General features: G+C 40.2%; 1 protein-coding gene across 1 annotated transcript in view; it reads left to right on the top strand.

The window, feature by feature from the left end:
* The window catches only part of DPD1 (Polynucleotidyl transferase, ribonuclease H-like superfamily protein), a 243,197-nt gene extending 224,988 nt beyond the window's left edge, over nucleotides 1-18,209 (top strand). The window contains exon 4 of the mRNA XM_089426997.1: nucleotides 17,905-18,209. Coding sequence (XP_089283123.1) covers nucleotides 17,905-18,101 — 197 coding nt within the window. The 3' untranslated portion in view covers nucleotides 18,102-18,209. The remainder of the gene's footprint in view (nucleotides 1-17,904) is intronic.
* Nucleotides 18,210-24,106: the final 5,897 nt, after the last annotated feature.

Below are 24,106 nucleotides of genomic sequence, written 5' to 3'. Positions count from 1 at the left end.
GCAGAATCCAAAGAGAACCAACATCTAGAAGTGCTCTTGCGATCCTCGACACTGCTTGCCTAATCAGCATCAGAATAAACATGCAGCTTCACGTTTCTGGCAACGTATCTCAATCCATGAGAGATTGTGCCTTGAAGATATCTCAAATGATTCTTGGCACCAATCCAGTGAAGCTCAACCATATATGAGCTTAACATGCTAACTGCAAAACATATATCTGGACGGGAGTTCACCAAGAACATCAATGCAAGAATGAGTTTATGAAACTCGGAGGCATTTCCCAAATCAGGTCTGGCGTCATTACCACATAACTTCTGAAAGTTAAGCTCCATCGAGGTAGTCACGGGCTTGCAGTTCACCATTCCAAATCCGGAATCCATCTCCTTTTTACTTTTGCAAATGAGAGGGTCTGCCCCTATTAGAAAGAGGTTGTCCTTATAAGGTGCCAGTATGAGAGGTCTATCATCCACAACCTTCAAGCAATGGTTTGGATCGGCTTCACTCCTAGTGAATCTTAGTTCATCAAACAACTATCAATCCTCTCATATCAAGCCCGTGGTGTTTTCTCTAAAACATACAGAGCTTTCTTCCACTTGCATACTTGAGATTCCCAATCATGAATCTCAAACTCCTCAAGTTGTTCCACATCTGAGGTCTTGCTACATGAGGCGAATGGTCCCCTTTTAAGTTTTCCTTCGGTACATCTCAGACATGTACCTTCATGCTCTTCTTTGAATATAGGCATCCCTGTCACCATCTGTCTCACATCGGGTAGGACCCCACAATGAATATGGGCATACCTCCGGTGCCATAGAAGAGATGTGACACACGACATGGTCCCCATTGGACTTCCTGCAACTCGATACAAATTGCTAACCCTGAACCCAAGAGTAAAAGCATCTTGAAAATTCCTTTTTCAAACACGTACCTTTCCATTGATGAATGCCACCTTGAAACCTTTGACTTCCATTGCCGAAATGGACACCAGGTTCTTCTTGCGATCAGGTACATAAAGAACTTCTTGTGAGTTACCCTGATCCATTTGAAGAGAAACATTCCCTGCACCCTTTCTGGGATAGGTGGCATCGTCTTCAAGAATAATCTCCAAGTTTGTTTCCTTCTCTCTTAGATTAGAGAGAGCTTCCCTGTGTCTAGTGAAGTGCCTTGAAGCACCATCATCAATATACCACTTTTTCAAAGTGTCCGGAGGAGAGGTAGTGAAGAGGGCTAATATAAGATTACTCCTCTTGCTTACTTGAAGCAACATTAGATTCTTCATACCTGGAGATCCTTGCTTTCTTGAAGAATCGGCCATTTCCCCAATGACCTGCATTCCTTTTTCCTTTGCCATTGTACTTGTCATTCCTTTGATCATTGAAGATGCCCTTGGAATGATTTTTATCATCATCAAGTGATATGTCCCTTCTATTTGGACACTCCTTCGCATAATGGCCAAACTTAAGCAAGGCATTTGCCTTTCCTTCCACCCTTAGATCCAGACTTCCCATTGAAGTGATCTTTAGGTAGGCCATTAGATGCTTCCGCTGCGCCACTCAGATAATATTCTCTGCTTCAACTTCACCCTTGGTGAATTTGAAGTGGGATGAGGAACCCATTGAGCCTTTTGTCCTTTCCAACTGTCTTTGGTGATTGCTCTTTCACTCTTGCTTGGGCTTTGTCTTCACCTTAGCGTTGATACCATGTTAATTTTAGGTATGTTCTATGCTGAGAGAAAATTTATTTCAATTTTCCATATTAGCTCAATATCAATCCCAAATTAGCAATCACATTTAGCATGATAGTAAAATGCAGATAGAACATAAACATAAATCGCAGAAAACAAGCCAAGACAAGAGGACACAAGATGTGGCGCCAGCTAGGGACAAACCCCAATGTCGGGAAACCCTTGATCAATTCTTCTTATGTTCTTCAATAGTTCAGCAGAGAGAGAGATAGTACATATACATCAGAAGTCAACACTTTGACTTGACAAGATAAGAGCAGAGATCTTCACCATGAAGATAACATAATGAGGTGGCTGATCAGAACTCAGGTGAAGGCAACTTGCTTCAACTAATCCTCCAAGGTGATTCCATCACCATGCTACACCCATCACAAAGTTGTTCTCATCACTGTGCTGCATCTCAACACGCTGCACTAATCATCACTATGCTGCACTATGCTGCACCACCGTCATTGTGCACTATGCTACACCATTCATCATGCTCCACCACCGTCACTGTGCATTATGCTACACCATTCATCATGCTGCACTATGCTGCACCACTGAACCATGCTGCCCACAACAATCACTACATTCATCAATGCATTCATTATCCATGCTGCATCCATCCAAGTATGCTGCATCTAAACATACTGTCCATCATCACTGTGTTGTACACTGCAGTATTGTGATGGGACAAACTTAGCTGCTTGCTATGGCTTGCAGCCAACAAAGCAGCTAGCTGTAGCAACCCTTCAAATCAAGCTCATCACTAATATGCCCAGACAGTCCTTAACATGCTATCATCTACAACATCATGACAAGGGTTGCATGACAGCTTCTAAACAATGGCTTTTCTTCCACGCTGGAAGTTTCACTACCCTTGTTTAAGGGTCCTTCTACTTGCTGCGTATTACAAACAGTGATTTAGCTGCCAGCGTATAGGAGACTTTGACTGTGTATAAGGGTCAACAATCAGGGCTGTTTAGAACAACAGATTGGACCTTCACACGTAGCTGGTTAAGGCCTCTCCCTTTGCGTCTTAGCTCACCCTTTAGAACTGCGACTAGGGTAACATAGGACAATGTTAGGGTGACTGTGTATTAGGCCAACATATAGATCTCACTATAGTGGATAGAATCTCCTTATGATAGCGCACATTAGGAGCTGCTTGAAGCCTTCTTTAAATGGCATCTTCTAGTGTGGAATAAGCCCAACAGTTAGAGCGAATCTTGGACTGCAACTAGGGCTCTCCTTAGGGCTGTGTAATGCCTCCTTTTGCTATAGATAAACCCCTTGTTGACTGCGGCCTAGTACAACGAGTTAGGGATCTCCTTTAGGGCTTAGATAAGGCAGTGTGTAGATCTCTTATGGATAGCGTTAAGGTCTTCACCATGACTGTGTTTAGGGCAGCTTCATCTCAGTGTTGAAGGCTATTGCAACCAACATATTCTAGTCACTTGCTTGACTGTGTCTTAGTCCCTTTGACTGCGTCCTAGTCCCTTGTGTGACTGCGTCCTAGTCCTTTTCAGTTTAGGGCATGGCAGACCTCTTTTGGACAGTGTATCCTCTTGGGGACTTTCCCTTCCACTAAAACCCAAAACAATGGAGAGAAGATATCACAAGAGGTGAGTTACAAATGACTTTCTATGCACCTCTATTTATACTAAAACGTGCAAGACAAGTGGGGTTATTTGGTTGCTGGCCGACCTTGACGAATTGTCACATAACACAAATAAATTAATATCTCCATGAATACTTATCGGAATTGGATGATCTTTAGATCAATCCTACACCTCTCGACGAGAGGAATCCAAGAAAAATATCAGCTGCCATGAATAAGTAGACCCACATGGAGTTTGGCCCTAGTTTCCAATTTTAACACAAGTCAATGATCAAATCAGGTCCAAACAGTTTGGTCAAAGTAGCAACAAACTCGGCCTTCCTTGGTTGGTCAAACCCAATGAAAATAGTCCACAAATCTGCCTTTAGAAATTGGTTAAAGTCAAAGTCAACCCTGTAGTAAACACTGCCTCAGACCTGCGGTTAAAGCTGGTCAAAATGCCCAGAAAATTTCGTCCTTCTCTCTTTTCAATTCGGCCTCCAAGAATAGATCCAAAATCTAGTCAAACCAAGACAAATTTGTTGAGAAATCTAGGGCATAGCAATTAGGTGATTTCCCTTCTTTAGATAACTACTTGTGAATGCTTTTTACTTATTAGATTAGGATCTTCTTTTACTTAGATTATTATAGTGTTCTTATTCATCAAACAACTATCAAATGCATAAACTATAAAGAGACAAGTGACACAGAGTATAGGCTATTAGCCAGGGCCAAAATCTCTCCCACTTGAGAGGAAAACCCGATCAAATTCTTCTTCTTATAGAGACCTCAATTGATAAATACCAAGACCAAGACGCTTGACCTATTTGCCCTTCCAAGACCAAGACACAAAATCCTTGCTTTTTTTCCTTCTCCTTGAGCAAGTCAATACTAGTCAAAACTTCTTCTCTCTTCTGCACTTCTCGGCTACCCTAAGACTTCAGCCTCTTTTCCACAGATTTGCATTTCATAATGCTGTGATTCCACACGTGTGGGGAGTAGGAACGAGTTTGGAGGTGATTCCTTCCTTCGCTATATTGGGAGGCTTCTCTTGTTGAACTCGTCTAGCAATAACACTGATTTGGTGGCCCTTTTCTCATCCTTTATTACAACAGATTTACCCACTGCAAAAACCCTAGTTTCTGCCACACGTCTGAAGGAGATTACCCAAGAAACAGTCCCAAAATGAGCTCGATCTTCCTCTTCCTTTACTCGTTGGTTAGTAGGTTACCTTCTTGTGTACTTTTGCACTTGACTTTAGACCAAACTTGCTTGACCGAAATTCTACCTCTGAAATGAGGTTGAGCTGTCCTATTTATAGTTGTTGCCTATGATAATAAGCTGACTTGATAGTGAATTAGGCCGATGTGTCTTTTGGACTGGTTTCATCACTTTATTTAAAGCCCACTTGCTAGGAGATGCTTGTGCTTGTCTTGGAGGGCTATTTGACACTTTCATTGACTCATATACAAATGTAACATGCCGAAGAAGGGTCCTATATACATGAAATTGACTCTCTTTGACTTTATGATCAATCCTAAGGGCTGACAATGGGAACCATTACTAAAAATAAAATTCCTTGCTCATGAAACCCATGAGACAAGCATTACAAAAATAATTTTATTTTTCTCCTTTACATTAATTACATAAAATCACATTTACACATGTCATTATGAAGACCGAACCTAGTTACACTTTTCAACACTCCCTCTTAACTAGGGAGGTATTCATAACGGTACTTGGTCATTCTCAATCTGAAGAATTCTCATAAGAAGAGTCGGATTGGTAACCCATCTATTTAGCATCATTTCAACCAGCGTTGTTAGATAGCAAGGCCTTGACTAGCAACTCTATCTCTCCATGAGATCTGAGCTACGTTACCGGATCCGCTGAGGGCAAAAGGTGGAACCGCGGATCCCCGAATCCGAAACTGGTACGGATACGGATACGCTAGGATCCGCGTACGGTCAGGTAATGATTTAGTTAGTGACCATCTGCCGGCATATATATATATAAATTTATATATAAAAATTTAAATAAAATTAGGCATAGTTTTTTAGTACCATTTGCCCGCTTATATATATAAATATTTAAATAAAATTATGCGTTATGTTTTATAATACCATCTGGCATATAAGATTAAGCGTGAAGTTTTTAAGATTAAGCGTGAAGTTTTTTAATACATCTTCCATCTTCCGCATAGATTTCAATGAGGTTAATATATATATAATAAATTTATTTTAAATCAATTTGTTTTTTAATAAGCTTTGATATAAAAATTTCCGATTTAATTAAAAAACTTATTTTAATGTTAATATATATGTAATAATTTAATAAAGTTATTTTAATTTATTTACGGGTCATATTTTTAATATCATCTGGTATATATATAAGCTTTTTAATATCGCATATATATAAAATGATTTTATTCTTAATACCAGCGTGAAGTTTCTTAATTCCATCTTCCCGCATATATATATATATATATATATATATATATATATATATATATAAAGATTTCAATAAAATTATGCGTCTAAGTTTTTTTAATAACCTTTTAATATAAAAACTTTCTGATTTAATTAAAAAATTTATTTTGAAGTTAATATATATGTATAATAAAGTTATTTTAATTTATTATTTATTTTAAATCAATATGTTTTTTAAATACGCTTTTAATATAAAGATTTTTGATTTAATTAAAAAGTTTATTTTGATGTTAATATATATAATAAAGTTATTTTAATTTATTTATTTTAAATCAATATATTTATGTTTAATAACCGTATGTTTTATATTTCATTTAAAATTTTTTATTTTTATAAGTCATAATTAAAAATTTATATAACTTTATGTTTGGTTGTTAAAAATTAAAATATTTTTTAATTTTTATAAATAAAAAAATATATATTTTATGTTATAATTTTATTTTAACAATTATATCAATATGTTGGTATTAATATTTATATGTTTATTTGTTTGTTAGTTTTTAAATCTCATCATTTCAGTGTTCAGATTCATAAATTATCTAATAATTTTAGTTCTAATGTTGTGATTCATGAATGGTTTTGATTTTAAACATCAAATGTATTTTCTAAAATTTTTAAAAATATTATTATATATATGGTTTTGATTTTAAACATCAAATGTATTTTCTAAAATTTTTAAAAATATTATTATATATATGGTTTTGATTTTAAACATCAAATGTATTTTCTAAAATTTTTAAAAATATTATTATATATTTTTGTACTTGCCGTATCCTCGCCGTATCCGGATCCTGGCTTTTCAAAAATCCAACGGATCCGTATCCGGATCCGTATCCGTTTCCTGGTAACTTAGGATCTGAGCACAATGCTGGCAAGACCAATGATGTATAGACACCCTCATCATTGTCTCTCTTAGAACATACCCCACTCGGGTTCTCAGGGTGTGTTCCACCAGGACTCTTCTTATCTTGGATTCCCAGTCCTCAAAGATTATTAGATGCCATATGTTTACCCAATCCTCCATTCTGTTTTCCCAAGTGAAGACAAGAATGATGTGTCTATCTCTCCCTCTTAATTAGGGAGGACATATCTATTCCAATAAAGGAATGTACTCATTCCTACGGAAGGAATGTACCTAAGCTCCCTCTTGGCTTAGGAATTTTGCTTCCAAGTTTCTTCCAAGTAAGAAACTTGTTTCCAGGCTCCCTCTTAATTAGGGACCTACAATAGCTCCTCCGATGGAGATGATGGGATGACTAGCTGCTTGAAGAACTCCTCCTTATGACATCATGAAATTCTTTTCATTACTCAGGAGTCTTCATGTTTTGGGATTTCTTCGTAGGGCACAGAGCATCCATGAGTTAGTCATGTCATCACCAGAAAATGATCCATCAGTCCATATCTGGCCTTCCTTTATGCCATGATGCCTTCTTTCATGCCATGTTTCCTTAAGGATCTTTCATCCTACTACAACAACAACGGTGGTGGAAGATATCCATAGATCTTTCCTCAGCAGTCTAGCATAAGCCCATCCAGATATTGTTCAAAAATAAGTGAATGCACATTAAATCAAAATTACCTTGTGATGGTCTTTCATCATGACATCTTCTAGTTTGCATCAACATCCAGCACACACATTGACACATCTCCCAAAGATATATATATATATATATATATATATATATATTGTCAAGGGTCTCTTTCCTTTTCAGACTCCATTAGAGTCTTCATATCTTTCATGGAGATATCCTAGTCAAATTTTCTTGGTCTTTGGATGTTGATTTCCTTTTCCATGGTTGCATATCCCACGATTTCTTCCTTACTTTCTTCACACATTTCATTCCTAGGAGCTCCCAATCGGAGTTCCTCCAATTAATGTCAACCACCTCATATTACATATGAGGACATATTATGTTGATTTCCTCTAGACAATGTCTGAATCATGCCTTTTTGCATCCTTTCAGACTAGGAGATCCTTTTTCTTTTGATCATGCTCTGAAGATAGAGCATTGATTCATGTTACCTGCAATCATATGACATGACTCTTCAATATTGAATATAAGTATACATACCTCATTTTTCCTTTGGGTCATCCAGACTTCCTGCAACAACTTCATTGATTGAAAGAGCTTCAATCCCTTGATCTGCTTCACCTCTTTTGTCGTCATACCATCATCTCATGAATTCCACAAGTTTGGAATTCTTGATGAAACACTTGCTTCCTCTCTTGATCGGTGAACCTTTCGATGAAGATTCCATTAGAGAATCTTGAGGATCTAGAGTATCCCCATCTAGCAGATGTTTCCTTTTGACTGATGTATGATGATCTTTGACTTGGGTGACGTTTTTTTTCTTTCCAAAAGTGCCACTTATGTTTCCAATGAGGTTCCCAAGAGCTATATCCTTCATAGTTGACTGTCATAGATTTTAATTTCAACCATCTCTCTTGCTTCTCTATGATGATGTCACGAGCTCTTGCTTTCAATGCTTCTATGATGCCTTGATGCATTCCATCATTTTTCTTAGTGAATCATGATAGCCATATCTTACAACATAATACTTAGGAACTATGAAAAGAACTTAGGCGAGGAAGACTATCTCAGTCATAGTAGAGATCTCTTACTTCCTCTTTCTTGGACTTCTTCTTTTCTGCTTCATCCACTTCTTCAGTGATATGGGCTTCTTCTCTTCCTCTTTTTTTATTCTCCCTTTTGATCTTAGGACAATCTCTATTGTAGTGTCCATATTCTTGACACCCATAACATTGAATTTTAGCCATGTCCCTTTTCTATTTCCGTGAACCAGACTTTCCACCCTTTCTCCTTGTCATTGTAGCATAAGCTTGATTTTGCTCACCTTCTCTCACATTAGATTTGGCCTTTAGTCTAGATTCTTCAATCTTGCATAGTGACCATAAATCTTGGAGTGGAGTAACTTCTTTCTTCCCATAAATACTTGAAGTAAAGTTACCCCACTCCTTCGGTAGTGCATTTAGTACAACTGTAGTCATTTCTCTATTAGACATGACTTCTCCCAAATCTTGTAGTTGATCCCGGATTTTAGATATCCTCATAAAGTATGAGGCTATTCCATCTTCCCTTGACATCTTTAACTTGTAGAGTTCTTTCCTTAATGAGATGAGTTCTCTAGCAGTGCTCACGGAATACAACTCTACCAGTTTGTCATAGATTTCTTTTGAAGTTTCGAGTTTTAATACATATGGGATGAGGGGATCCTTGATAGATTCTTTGAGAATCCTTTGAGCCCTAACTTCCCTTTTCATATACTTTGCAAGAGCTTGAGCATCTTCCCTTCCTGGTTTAGTGATAGATCCTTTGACATGTTCCATAACCTCATTTTCAATGAGATTCAGATCTGCACTTTTCTTCCATGCAAGATAGTTTGAAACCCCAATCAATTCGTTGCTTTCCTTGCAAACATACATTTTGATAGATACAAATGTGGACATAAATATGTACTTACTTGATAGCAGTGTTGCGGGGGAGCGCCCCCCCCCCCCCCCCCCCTTCGAACCCGCTCCCGAAGCGCGCTCCGGGCGGGAGCGGCTCGGGAGCGCGCTCCCCAAATCGCTCCCGTAAAAAAATTTGCGCTCCCTGGTCTGTGAGGGAGCGCTTCAGGGAGCGATCGCTCCCGCGCTCCCGGAGCGCTTTTTAATGCCCGAGAGCGATCGGGGAGCGATCGCTCCCTGATCTCTCCCGGGCATTAAAAAACGCTCCGGGAGCGAATTTTAAAAAACCGGGAGCGGTTCGGCGGAAAAAAATTCCGCCGGACCCGAAAAAACAAAAAAATTTAACTAATTTTTTTTGGTTTATAAGCCCAATGGGCCAAAAAAAAATCATTTCAATGAGATTGAGCTTGAGCTTGAGAGCTGAGGAAGAGCAAAGGAGCAAGGAGCAAGAGCTGAGGAGCAAGGAGCCAGAGCTGAGGAGCGAGGAGCAAGTGCCAAGGAGCGAGGAGCAAGCTTGCAGAGGTAAGTAACTTAATCATTTAGTTAGTTTAGTTGGTTAGGTAGTTAGTTTGGTTAGTTTAATTTACCTGTTTGAGTTTAAAGATCATTAATTTAAATTAAATTAATAAATTAAATGAATTAATCCCAATAAACTAAATTAATTTGCAGATTCAAGACTCAAACCCTACAAACATCAAACACGATGGACCTGGGGATTTTTATTGGCATTTTCCTCTTCCTGGTCCCTTTTCTGGTTATTATGGTGGTGGAGAGTAGGAAACAGAGGGGGCCTGAAACTGAAGAGGTGGATGAAGAAGCCGGAGGAAGTCAAATAGGTGAAAACCCCAGTGAGGAGGATGTGGAGGAGGGTGAACATGAGGGTCAAAAAACTAAACAAGACCAAACTCCATTGTGGAAATATGTTCAGAGGGCTGAAACAGGGAGAGGGGGTGGAACCACTAAATTTCATTGCCCCCATTGCAACACTGATTACACAGGCTCATACACCCGTGCTAGAAGACACCTTTGCGGGAAAAGGGCATGGGATGGAGAGAAACAAATAGGAATCAAAACTTGCAACGCGGTGTCAACAACAGATAGAGCCAAATACATAAAGGAAGAGGAGGACGCCCAATACAGAGCAAAAAGATCAAGGGGTTTCTTTGAAAGCTCACAAAGAACTCCTTCAGCATCCTCCCAAGGCAGTGGATATGGACATGGAGGCTCAGTGTCATCATCTTTACGCCGTAGAACCATATCAGATTTCCTTGATGAGGGGTGTAGGAATGATGTGGATTCAAAAATTTACAGGTTCCTCTATGCAAATGGGATACCATTCAATGTTCTACGCTCACCTTATTGGCATGAAATGGTTTCTGCCATAAATGATGCCCCTAAAGGATACAAGAGCCCTGGGTATGACAAGGCAAGAACTGTTGGCCTTGATCATGAAAAAGCAAAAATATCACATTCTTTGAATAAAATGACAAGTTCTTGGACTGACAATGGGGTGTCCATTGTATCTGATGGATGGACAAATGTAAAAGGCAAGCCATTGATAAGTGTTCTTGCTGTGTCCCGAAGTGGTCCCATTTTTCTAGCTGCACATGATTACTCAGACAAGTTCAAGACCGCTATCAACATTGCAGAAGCATTGCTTGAAACAATTGAGCGTATTGGCCCATACAATGTCATCCAAGTCATCACTGATAATGCTCCTAATTGTAAGGCAGCGAGAGCAATTATTGAGGATAGATACCCGAACATATTTTGGTCTGGATGTTTGGTTCACACATTGAACCTTCTGTTGCATGATATTGTCAAAAACAAAAATGAACAATACCAATGGATTGGTGATTTGTACAAGAAAGGAAAAAAATGATAAAATTTATTACAAATCATAGCAATACCCATGGCCTTTTCCGCAGTCACTCGAGATTGGAGTTGCTGAAGATTGCGAGGACTAGATTTGGTAGCTATTACCTCACCTTCAGGCGCCTTTTGAAGGTAAGAGAGGGTTTAGCTAGCATGGTATCAAGTCCAAATTGGCAGGTGTTAAAGGAAAGGGCTACAAATGTAGCTGACATTGCAGGTTTTGAAACGGTGGAGGAGGCCGCTCTTGATGGGCAGTTTTGGACAACTGTGAGACAGGTATTGGATTTCACCAAGCCAATTTATAACATGATTCGGTTTGCAGATACAGACAAACCAGTGATTGGCGAGGTGTATGAGCAAATGGATACCATGTTGGGGGAAATAAAAGACATTGTTAATAACAGAGATCCCGACTTGTACAATCTGATTCACGATTGTGTGTGTGAACGGTGGAAAAGGCTTAACCTTCCACTACATTGCTTGGCGTATATCCTTACGCCAAAATACTACTCAGATTCTTGGTTGGGCAAACCTGCAGCAGGGGGTGGTGTTAGGACCAAACCCCATTTAGATCGAGAGGTAACTAAAGGATATCTGGATGCATTAGAAAAGTTGGTGCCTGACAGGGAGGAATGTGCAGCTGTGCGCCTTGAAATAGGCAGATACTTCACTGGCAGTGGTTTGTATGGTAACTTCCATGCAATGGACGACAAAGATAAATTTGATTCTCTCACATGGTGGGAAACATATGGCGGCGACGGACTTTTGCGAAAATTGGCATTGAAAGTTCTTGCACAGGTTGTAAATTCTTCTTCTGCAGAGAGGTGTTGGAGCACCTAGAGTTATATACATAATGTGAAAAGAAACAGGCTCAACGAAAACCGAGCAGAAAGCTTGGTTTATGTGCACTACAATTTGAGGTTGTTGAGCCATTACTGTGATCGGGCTAATGAAGATCCCACATATAAAATTTGGGACAATCACCCTGAGGACGACAATTTGGAGGATGGCATTGTACATATGGAAGAACTAGAAGATGAGCTTGTACGGGATGAAGCTGAAGCAGCTGCAGCAGCCATGCCACCTCCACCTCCACCATCCAGTAGCAGTTCTCGGGGCCCGAGTCTTGTTCCATTGCTGTCGCCACCTCCATCGACACCCTCGCGTGGAGGCTCTAGTTCTGGTCGTCGGTCTGGGCGGGAGACTCCTAGAAGACCACCACGACCTACTTATACTCCTGGAGACTCTCGTGGCAAGGGCCACTTGTAGATTTACAGTTTACTTGTCTTTTTTAGTTTCTATTAGACTTGTCACTTTAGTTTTCATAACTGTTCAGTGTTGAGTTTTGAGTCCTTGACTCTTGACTCTTGACTCTTTCATATCATTATGACATTATGATATTTTTTGTAAACATTATATCATTGTGACAATGAAAATTTGAAGTTTGAAGTTGGGCCTTGGCAATTATAACTCATTGGTAATGATTGTGATTATGAATATGATGCTTTGTGAAAGACTAAAGTTGTTTCATTTCATCTCATTATTCATGTTTCATTTTATAAATTTTTAACATTTCATATCATGTTAACAGTTAGAAGTTAGGACTTAGAAATATCTTCGATATTACTTCTTGTAATGGTTAAACTTGGCTTACAAGTACAACTTGTTACTTTGGTGATCAATGATGATAAATGTTATTGAATTGAATGTTATTTTAATTTATTATTTTACTAAGGTTGATGACGATTATAATTTCTAGATGATTGATGTGATATGGTTCAATGATCAATTTATGTTTTTTTATGTTTTTTATGTCTATTTCATCATTTTACATGTTTTTGTTGACATATATGTATCAAAAATTAAAAAATATAAAAAATATATATATTTTTAAAAAATCGCTCCGGGATTCGCTCCCAAACCGGGAGCTTCTGAAAATGGTCGCTCCCGCTCCCGCTTCCGCTCCCGCTCCCGCTTCCGCTCCCGCTCCCAAGTAACACTGGGCACATGAGCACTCATGGCACAATCGTCATCCTCCTCGACTTCTTTCTCTGCCTTCGCTGGCACTGCCTTCGAATTAGAAGCCTCTCCCTTACTCTTCTTCCTCGGACATTGGTTCACAAAATGACCCAGTTCCCCACAATGGAAGCACTTGACCTTGGAGAGGTCCTTCTTCTTCCTCTTCTCCTGTTTTCCTGCAGATGCTAGAGCCGCACCCTTTTCTTCCTCCTTCTTGATCCTGATCCCTTTGCCGTTACTCCCCGCCTCGGTCAGCCGTCTAATCTCTTCTTAGCGAAGAGTCGTCCATAGTTCTTCCCAATCCGGAAGACTTGTCCTGCCCAGTATGCTCTGGACAAATACCTCCCAATCCTCAGAAACTGCGTTAAGTGCGATCCTCACCATTAATTCCTCATCCAGCGTGGCCCCTATGGAAGTTAGCTGGTCACGGATCTCCTTCAACTGACCAAGGAAGACATCTATTTGCTCTCCCTTCTGCATCTGGTATGCCCTTAGCTGATTCTCTAGGAGCATCTTCGTCTGCATGGAAGTATGCTGGTACAATGTCTTCAAGGCGTCCCACATCTCCTTTTTCATTTCCTTCTCGGCAATATGTGGTACCACATGATCCTTGACTCCATCAAGGATGATGCACTTAGCCTTAGCCAATGCCTCCTCGTACCTTTCATTAGCTACCGGATCAATTGGGATAGCTATCGCTCTCAAGACGAAGCCCTTGATGCGATGTCTATCTAGAATGGACAAGATCCTGGCCTTCCAGACCACAAAGTTGGACGCTCCATCCAGCCTATCCTGATCTCTCAGCCCATTCACGGCCATCTCGCTGCTCTTCTGTCGACTCCTTCGAGTCTCTCTACTTCCCTCCTGGAAGTCCTCTGTTTGACTCCTGCTGAGTCTCTCTACTTCCCGTCTGGAAGTTCTCTTCTGGACTCCCTCTGAGTCTCGATTTCCCTCTTGGAATTCCTTCTGCCAAGGTCAAGTTGCCCCACTCCGATCATCTGTGCAACTACAACACTAATCCAGATTCCTTGGCTAGAAATCCGTCTTGGCAGCAACTCCCTCCACCTTGGTCTTGCCCTGTTAGGTACTGTTCTGACCATAGTACCCCACCAGCTTCGCTCTCGCAAACTACCCACAACCTCCTATGCCCCAGCAACTGAAGGATTGAGCCACTTGGCTCTGCGCAATCTCGACATCGGCAAATCAGCTCCCTCAGCCAACTGCGTCAGCCCTCCTGGCCTCTGCGTGACCCTGATTCTGCCTCTCTTAGCCTCTGCGCTGGTCTCTCTCTGGCCCAGAGTGATGATGCAGTCCCTTTGCATCACTCCTTCCTTTGTCGCCTTCTGCAAGGATCAACTCTGTCACTCAGGACAACTAAATCTGCTGCAAATGCTCTGCTCGGCTGATGCCTTCAATTTTCTTGTGATTTGCAACCACCCTCTGGTACCATGTTGAATTTTCTAAGTCTATCCGTTAGAAAATTAGTCTGTATTCCGCTGGTTTATTTCTTCTACTTGTTTAAAAATCAAACAAGTTATTTAGTACATTAAATACCAAAATAAACACAATACAGTGACAACATCTACAAATCATCAATTGAAAGAAAACAAGCACACAAGTGACACCGTTATTTTTGGACAAATGTCCCTAGAAAAGCCCAATGTGGGAAAACCGGTGCAGCTATTCAAAGGGTTATATTATTATGCAATCTGTCTGAGTACAACTGGGTGCCTAATCCGGCTCACCCGACAGAGAAAAATACACAGCAACAATACCTCTATATCCGGAAACAAGTATTCAGAAAACCTGTTCCACAAAACCCTCTTCGGCACTACTGAAGCTCAGCGCTGGTCCTTCTGGCCTCTGTGTTAGCCTCTTGCTGACTTGCGTCAGCCACGAGACCCTATGTGTTAGCCCTTTGAGGCACTGTGCAACCTCTGGGAGCCTCTGCATCACTCCCTTTGCCCTCTGCGTGGATGACGCACTCTCTGGGCTCTGCGCTGCCTATGCTGGGCTCTGCGTAGCTTGGATTGGTTGTTGCTCTCGTTCTCTCTGCTTTTGTGCTGGTCTCCCAGTATTGTCCCTGCCTCTTTGCCTCGTAGTCACTGCGCTTCACCGCTGATCACTGATTCAACTTTGCTTAGCAACCCCGCTCTAGCAAAATGAATGATTGATCACTCTGGTGTGTTCTCCAACTGACCCTCAAGCCTCCTCTTATACTTTTCTCGTTGGTCCATCAACGAGCAAGATGAAATCTCTAATCAATGGCTAAGATTAGATTTGGCTTGATCCATGACTTTTGGAACATTCTAACCCAGTTTTATATTAATACCCATTAATATTTTATTTTTTCTAAGCTTAGACTTAGGAACTCCATTAAAAATATTAATTATTTTAATATCTCCCAAACCGGTTAGAATCTGCCCAAACCATTTTTGGGTTTTGGAGATCTCATGTGCTTTAGCCTCTCCACCAATTTTCATGGCTAGAGCACATCCAATGCTCCCCCAAATCAACATATCTCCCCCAAGTGCCTTGGGTTGTGTCTGATCCTTACTGCTCATGGTGAGTATCTCCTCCCAAGGTAGTGGATGCAGGTGTTTTACCACTGACTCTTGAGGGTCAAGTTGTGAAGATCAACGGAAAATAAGATCGTTGTGATCCTTACCTTCCATAGTAACTCGTATCCTGCCTATTGTCTTTGGATAGAGGGTGGTAGCTTGAGCTCCTCTATGATGTCAAACTCTTTGTTTAGATTCGAGAGTGTTTAGTAGATGAACATAAATGAACAGAGATGAGCAAAGACGACAGTTGACTTGATGATGACGAGACATTTGAGATAAGACTTGTGACGCAGTCGGAAATTTCTCCCTATCTAAGAGGGAGTGTTAATTTGGTAGCTCAGGGACAAATTCCTTCCTTTGGACAACCTTCCTCATTTGGAGAAGACTCTTTTTGCCTTTGGAATAATTTAATTTGGTCAAGGAAAAATATATTTTTAATGTGAAAATCCACATGTGCACAAAAGTACAAGTCGACCTGGATAGGGAAAAGCCACCTCCAAAATCACATATAAATACAAGTCATGTCAACCTCATTTGGACACACACACCTCACACATTTTCTTCTCTTGGAGGTTCATACAAGTCTAAAATTGTAGGTCTTCTTTCACACATCTGAGTAGAAGAGAGAAAATTTCAGGAGGGCTGAAATCTGTCTTTGACCAGCTTTTGACCAGTGTTGACTTTTTAGTGTTTGGGCATACTTTTACTTCAGTTTTGGATTTGGTTTTGGAGACCGCATTCTTTGGCACAAAGGTTGAGATTTTCTGGGCAGTTTGACTTCTGTTTACCGCAGGATTTGACTGCAGTTTGACTGTGGACCTTTCTCTCTCCTTTGACCAAGTACGACCAAGTTGTTTGGGACTGTTTTGACTGAGGTTTGACCAACAAGGAAGGCCAAGTATTTTGACTGCTGACTAAGCTATTTTGGAAGAGTTTGATTGTTGACTTCAGGACTGATGAGGGCATCTTTGATTGCTGTTGACTTTGACAGAATTGCAGACTTTGACTTGTTGACGAAATTTGACTTTGAAATTCATCTATTGGATATTGATTGGTTGATCTCTTGGATTGTCAAAGAATTGATTTTGATTCTTTTGTTGATGAATGGAATCATTGTATCTCTCTACTGAACATTTTATGACAATCTAATAAGAAGAAAAATTTGAAAGGGTTTTCTCCCTTGTGGGGTTTTTCCCTGGTCTTTGACCAAATCTTGTGTCTCTTATTGCTCTTGATTATCTTCTATTTTTCATTGCATTTACTGTTCTATCTACAATTTCTTTTTGTCATTGGAAGATTAAATTTGATTGCTAATTGAAGAGAAGATTGGGCTAAAGTGATTGTAACAACATAGAACAGTTGAAAATTAACACAAGAGTGTTACTTAAAATGAATTGGTAGATGAATGTGTTTATGTAAATTATGAGTCCAACTGTTTGTGTTTACTATTCATACAATCAACGTTGTCCTCATCTAACAATCAACTATAAATTTTAAAATCTATAATTTGAAAGAAACAACTATGAAGTGTTTGAGGATTTATTCATTTAATTGTGAATCCATATTGATCATTTGTTAAATAGATAGATATGTGATGCTGTTTCACAGTTTATATGTTCCTACTTTAAAGCGAGTTTTCTTTCAAGATAGACTTTAGATCTGATGACACGTTGCATTACAAAATGAAGCTAAATTGTCGAGAGGAGGGAATATAGCACGAAACTCATTTATCCTTATCCCTTGAAGCATTGCCAAATCGCATGTCAGCAGAGCTAACATCGAGCTTCTGTCACAGGAAAAGAATCAATAAGGCTAGCGTGCCTTTAATTTTGTGTAATTTTAGCAATATATTTTTGTATTTTCTTGCACGGATGATTTCTAGCATTATCTGAACAGAGGAAATGTGATGTTGACCTTTAATCAAATATACAAATGCTATTATCTTTTCTACTATAATGGGTCGTTGAGTTTTTTTATGCCAAATGAGAGTCTGAAGTCATGTTTCTGTTTTTGGAATTGTACAGGGTCAAAGCTTGTCGATACAAAATTAAATTTAATCAAATATGCAAATGCTATTATCTTTTCTACTATAATGGTTCGTTGAGTTTCTTTGATGCCAAATGAGAGTCTGAAGTCATGTTTCTGTTTTTGGCGTTGTACAGGGTCAAAGCTTGTCGATACAAAATTAAATTCCCTTCGTGAGCATTATGGAATTCCATTAGTGGGAACAGCACACAGAGCAATGTCAGATGTCAACACGCTTGCATTAGTGCTGCAAAAAATGTCGTTTGAACTGAAGCTACCTGTTTCAGGTCTTCTAGAAAAGTCTTTCAAGGCTTCTGATATAATTCAAGATTGAACCTCGTAACAATAGAATATTATTTGAAATCCACTTAATTATTTGATTCAAGAATGCATGAAGTTATTTTTATATTTATCTACACAGGAGACCAAAATGACAACCTCACATGGTTCGCCTTCCTTTATCCCTCTTCATGGGAGATAAAAATTGCATTACCATATGGACGCACTTGCTATGGTTCAACAGGATCATAAACTCACCAAATTTCTTTCATTTCTATTAGCATAATCCGTGAGTTCGATGATCATAATTTATAAATATAGTCATTCAAATAAAGATGCATGAAGTGAAATACTCGAGCTTTCATCAACTGTGACGTGTCATTGTATTAGAATTTCACAAAGTTCTGGCCTCATTCATTAGGATATTTTCTCTCTGCGCTTCCTTTCTTGGGTCTGAAACTTCGAATTTTTACTCTCTTCCAATTTCCAATAGGGAAGTGGAGATTTTCGGGTTGAGATGGGTCTAATTGCTTTTTGACACTTTTAATGGTAATTAGTGCACAACCGTTCATGCACCATTGAAAGCATAAGTCCCTCCATTTTCGCATGGGAGATATTATGACAAATCACGTTATTAACACTAATGTCACCTTGGTCTGTTGTAAAGAATTTGGTTTCTTGTTTAATTAATTTTGAAACATATCACAACAGCTTCTCTATTGGGTAGCCGTTTTTGAAGCATTCTTAAATACTCTTGTTATACTTATTTTAGTTTTATTGAAAAGAAAAGGAACAGTTAAGGATTTTGAATGGGACAGATGAAAAAGACCACGTTCACTGGTACTGGTAGAGATCAATTTCCCACCCAGTGCAGAAAGAGACTTTATTTTTTGTTTGGATGCTAAATTCGTATTTCACCCACGAAGAATAGGAAATCAAAAAACATCCTAGAAGGCAGGCTATATATTTCTGGTTCATATGTTGGCTATATATTTCTGGTTCCAACTTACATTTCTGGTTGCTGGGGAGACCTCTTGGGCACTCCCCCTCTTATTCCATGGAACCCAAGGTAAACCCTAGATTGTTCAGGGCACACAGTCAGGTCAACAACTCATGATTCACTAAGAGCAAACATGTGAGAAATGGGATTTGAACCCAGGTAAGGAGGGTGACAACTTTCCCTCAGCCATTTGAATTAGATCCAATTGAAAATCCAAAAATATTTATTCGGCATCATTATTAATAAGTCTTATTCCTGGTTGTAAATGCTATATAGAAAATGCCCAACTTGCATAAAACTACTGGTAAGAAGGATTATTGATTCGACCCAGAGGAGGGACAAATTGAGGTTGTACATTTAAATTAGGCAGAGGTAAGTGGAGGAGAACTGATAGAGTTTGCTAAGAAGATAAGATAAGATAAGATAATTATATTTATGTTCAACTAATGACCACAAAGTAGGTCAAAGGGATTGTTGAGTACAATGATGTCCATACAAAGCAGGAGAACCAAATGGTCTCTTAAAAAAAAGGATACAATTCATGAAGTAAATCAACAAAATAAATCAACATCTGGCCCTAGCAGAGAAGCTCTAGGAGCTAATAAGTCTGAGGATTAAATCCATCTCTCCTAACATCCGAGGTTGAATGAAGAGCACTGAAGAAACTCAACAAGGTCTGTTGGCTTGATGAAGAGCCCGTGGGAAGTGCGGACAGTCCACTAAATCGTCGTCGTGGGGGGGGGGGGGGGGGCGGAGGGGTTCACGTGTTGCTGAGGTTTAAAGGACCAAGTCTGTCTCTCAGGAACAAATCCGAGACAGATTTGCTGTTGAGATCTTGTGTGGCGGGGTGAGGTCGCACAAGTAATCTAGTTTTCCTCTACATCATCAGGGAGGACATCTATAGGCAGTTCATCCATGTCACCTGGGTTAATCCTCCTAGAGGGTTGTGCCCAAAGATGGCCTTCTACGTCGAGCACTTCTTGGAGTTGAGAGACGGGCTCATTGTTCGCTCATTGTTCAAATATTTGTGGGGGTCAGATTATTTTTAAGTGGATTGAAGTTAGAAAATTAAAGGGGTCGATATTGTTTGAAAGCCGTCTAATATTTTTAAGCAGAAGGCATCGCTCTTTTTTTTGGGCATGCGAAGTTATTTGAGGAGTTGAGAAATTATCGCTGAGGACATAATCCTTATCTAGCGCAGACCAAGTTCGTGGGTTCTTCCGAACGTGTTCATCAACTGCGACAGGCAGGGAGCATTCCTCATTTGTGGGTCGTAGCATCTATCAAAGAAGGGTCAAATCATCCGAATTAGGGGAAACTTTGCATTGCGATTCCAAGGCTAATACTGGAAACTGCATTTGCTTATTGGAAGCCACAATCAATTGGCAAGCCCCACATTTGAATGAATTTTACAGCAAGAGGTAAGTCCATGGGAACTTGTGCAGTTGCAGATTGAGGAATTCAATTGAAATTAGGTACTGGAAGGGCTGTTATCAATTCGAAGGAGCCACCAATTTCAAAGTTGTGCATGGACGTGAAATTATCATGAATGATCTAGAGGGCATACTCTTAACTGATTTTACCAGTGGTTGTATTATCTTGTTGTGTAGCTGATTGCATCTTCCAGATTCACTAGGCCGTATTGTTCAAATAGTAGCAGACTTAAGGACGCCGAGGGCTCTGCGTTTTACAAACCAAGATCGACTTATTGTGGATGGTTGAATACAACACCTGATTGATTCCTTGAGTAAATCCCTTTATCGAAAGAGGCTCGAATTCCATTCTCCACTACCCAGGTCTAGTTCTAGCCATACAAAATCGAGTTATTTGTTGCATAAAACTTGATGCATTGATCTGTCAGAAAGTTGAATGCTATGTGTCTAGCCAAACAAATTTCACTGCGCCGTATCACTGTTGAAGTAGAGCTTTACTTATGGAGTAGAACAAATTGCCCCTTGACCTCCTATCACTATCGATAAGGAAGAGAAAGAGACAAAATCTCTCAGCAAGATTCTGTTCGAGGGGCCGTATAGTTTGGGTCGAAAGCATTGGCCCCAGACAAGGGAGACAAAGGCTTGAATTCTATCGGGTTGCCTAAAAGCTAGGATGGGACCACGCATCTCTTGTTTCCTGGCTAAGCATGTTGTGCGAAAGGAGAAGCTAAGATTGTTGGATCCACTGCTGTGACATTAGCGGGCCATTCAAGGCCAAGCCTTTCTTATCTGATTTGATGGCCCAAAGTAACTCTGGAAGGTGAAAAGGGTCATCATGGACCATAAAACAAAGGCAACATCTCTTATATGAATGATCAAGACAAAGGGGCCCACTGTTTAACGTAACCAGGTTCCTCTGCTAAATTTGTGCTTTTTTATGTTTCAATGACTCTGGAAAATTGTATGATGAAATCCAAATATTTATGGGTTAGTTTGTTCAAAACGCCTTTGGTTTGATGGCTATAGTGTCAATGCCATAGCGATAGATGCATGTGGGTGTCCCTATAGTCCTCATTCTTGAACTGAATTGTTTTTTTTTTATTTGCATTGGTTAGCAGAGAGGATAGTGTCTTGCATAACTGTTGTAGCTTTATATTTTGCTACAACTTATGTTAAAGTAGCATCTTGTATGTCTGAGTGTGACTATTAGGGGTCTGAATAGTTGTCCAAAAAGATTGCCTGAGTTTGGTCATAGCTATGGGCGTGAGTTGACTTGATGCGACAGGGCTTAGAGAATGTGTTTGACATATAGTCGGTCATATGTTGAGTCATGAGTTACCAGTGTCAACTATATGTTGTTGTCTACGAGCTGAGCAAAATTGATGACTTTGACAAGTTATATTGCAATGGTTTTTTTTCATAACCATTGGATTGCTGGGCATGTATTAGACATTATTCATGAAGATATATCAGTCCTACTTGTATGAGTTAGAGTCTTGAGCTTCCATGATTATCCCTCATCATTGCATGTTTTTTTTCATAACCATTGGATTGCTGGGCATGTATTAGACATTACTCATGAAGAATTATCAATCCTACTTGTATGAGTTAGAGTCTTGAGCTTCCATGATTATCCCTCATCATTGCATGTTGTAAGTTGGGGAAATGTCAATTAAAACAACTTGATCATCATTGTACTAAGCAAAACATGGATAAGACCTTCATAAACTCTCTTAATAAATTAGCAACAACAAACATGAGACCCTTCTCAAGAGGGATCTATGCCATTCTTCAGAAAGAACAACCAAAGGATGTGCAAAAGGGGCAAGAAATATGACACACAATCTTTGCACTTGGGACAGATTTAAAACACATGAGGATCACATGGAAAATTCTTTTCAAACTTGATGAACTTGATGCCCTCCTTTCCAAAGCGAGCCAGCTAGAAGGGAAGAAATTAATTTGGGCTCTAAGACCAACTATGCTTGCTCTCATACAACCTAAGTTCTTGGAGGAACCTTGTGAAGGGGTTAGGTTTCCAGTAGCATCTTGTCTCAGTCACATCATGAGCCTAACCGCCCCTATAGCTCCTTACAATGATGATGTGATGAGGTGAGTTTTGAAGCTGATGGTAGATACTTTTCAGGACTTGGACAAGAATGCAAGTTCTACCTTTGGGAAGAAGCTTGAGATTTTAGAAGCTATGGCTGTGACTAGCACTTATGAAGTCATGTTTGATCTAGAGGGTGATGGTTTGATCTTGCAGACGTTCCAATGCTTCTTCAACATTAAGAAGCATCATCCTGACTGAGTCATAGCACACATGCAGTCCATCTTGTCCTCATGTATGAGAGGCCATGATGCCATTTGTCGGGAGTTGTAGTCTCGATTGTTGTCTGTTTGGAGGAGAGAGAAGTTGGTCTTACCTGTTGCTTATGATCTAGCCGAGAGGTTGGTTGAGCAGAACATTGGGTTGTTTAGGAGACAATTGACCAAGGAGGAGTAGCTCAGGTTTGGGGGCTCATGCAGCAAGAATGAGATGAGGAGGAAGGGACTTTGCTTCATCTACATAGGACCTTGGGGACTTGACCACTCATGCTTAAGTGACATTGAGGAGATGACAACGGTAGAGCAGGGAGATATTCTTCGTGTCTGTTAGAATGAGGACTCTTCGTTGGACGAGTCCATGGGTTCATACGATGATACCTTAGAGGAGCACGAGAAATCATGTGGAGTTGATGATAATAGCCCAGATATGCATCCGTGTGTGGTAGAGGAGTACAAGGAGCAACCGATTGTTCCCATGTGGGAAAGAGATCAGGGAGTAGATGAGTGGCTGATTCAACATAGAGAGCACATAGAGGAGCTTGAGTCATGTTGAGTCATTGACATCAGGGCAGATTCATATGATGAGCAGTCTGTGGGTCCTAGGAGATACATTCAGGATAGGGTGTCACCAATGATGAGTCAGCATGAACATCATATGATGGAGTGTGAGTCGGTTGAGGAGGGTGACACACACAGTATGCATGATGAGTCTTCTTGGGAAAGCCAGTTGGAGGTTCACATTGAACCCGTGATGGTGGAGGAGGAGTAGCCACCCTTGGGGTCAACCACTGATGAGGAGCAAACAGAGGTACAGAAAGCTGGCAAGGTGACATTACTCGCTGACACTTGTCCTCAGGAGATGTTGGAGTATGATAGGACAGTTCGACACGAGATTGGTGGACTGGAGGAGCGTGGAGTTTCCTACCAGGCGAGGGGAATGGCAATGCGTCCATCTTTGGGACTACCCATTGATGAGGTGAAAACAAATGTAGTGGCAGCCAGAAGAGTTGTAGCATTTTCAGGCAACAACCCTCTCCAGAAGTACATAGACGGGGCTTGCAGCATGGTTTGTCACTTTTTCGCATTAGAGGGAGAGAGGCAGGATTTCTTGGGCACACTTGGATTGTCCAGGTAGAGCATCAACAAGTAAGAATGGACCAATTTCAGCAAAGCAGGTATATCCCTGCACAGGTGTCCATGTGTTGGATTGGCGAGAGATCATGAGCTACTATCCTTTTGATGGAGTGTCATTTTTAGTCAGGAGCATTGTATTGCAGGAGCCCTCCAAGGTGAGGGATA

Source organism: Pinus tabuliformis, chromosome 6 (assembly GCF_031772625.1).
Source record: "Pinus tabuliformis cultivar Carrire ecotype Pingquan chromosome 6, CPIR1, whole genome shotgun sequence".
NCBI classification, from domain to species: Eukaryota; Viridiplantae; Streptophyta; class Pinopsida; order Pinales; family Pinaceae; genus Pinus; species Pinus tabuliformis.
Note: the sequence above shows the minus strand (reverse complement) of the source record. Positions and strands in the feature narration are given on the sequence as shown.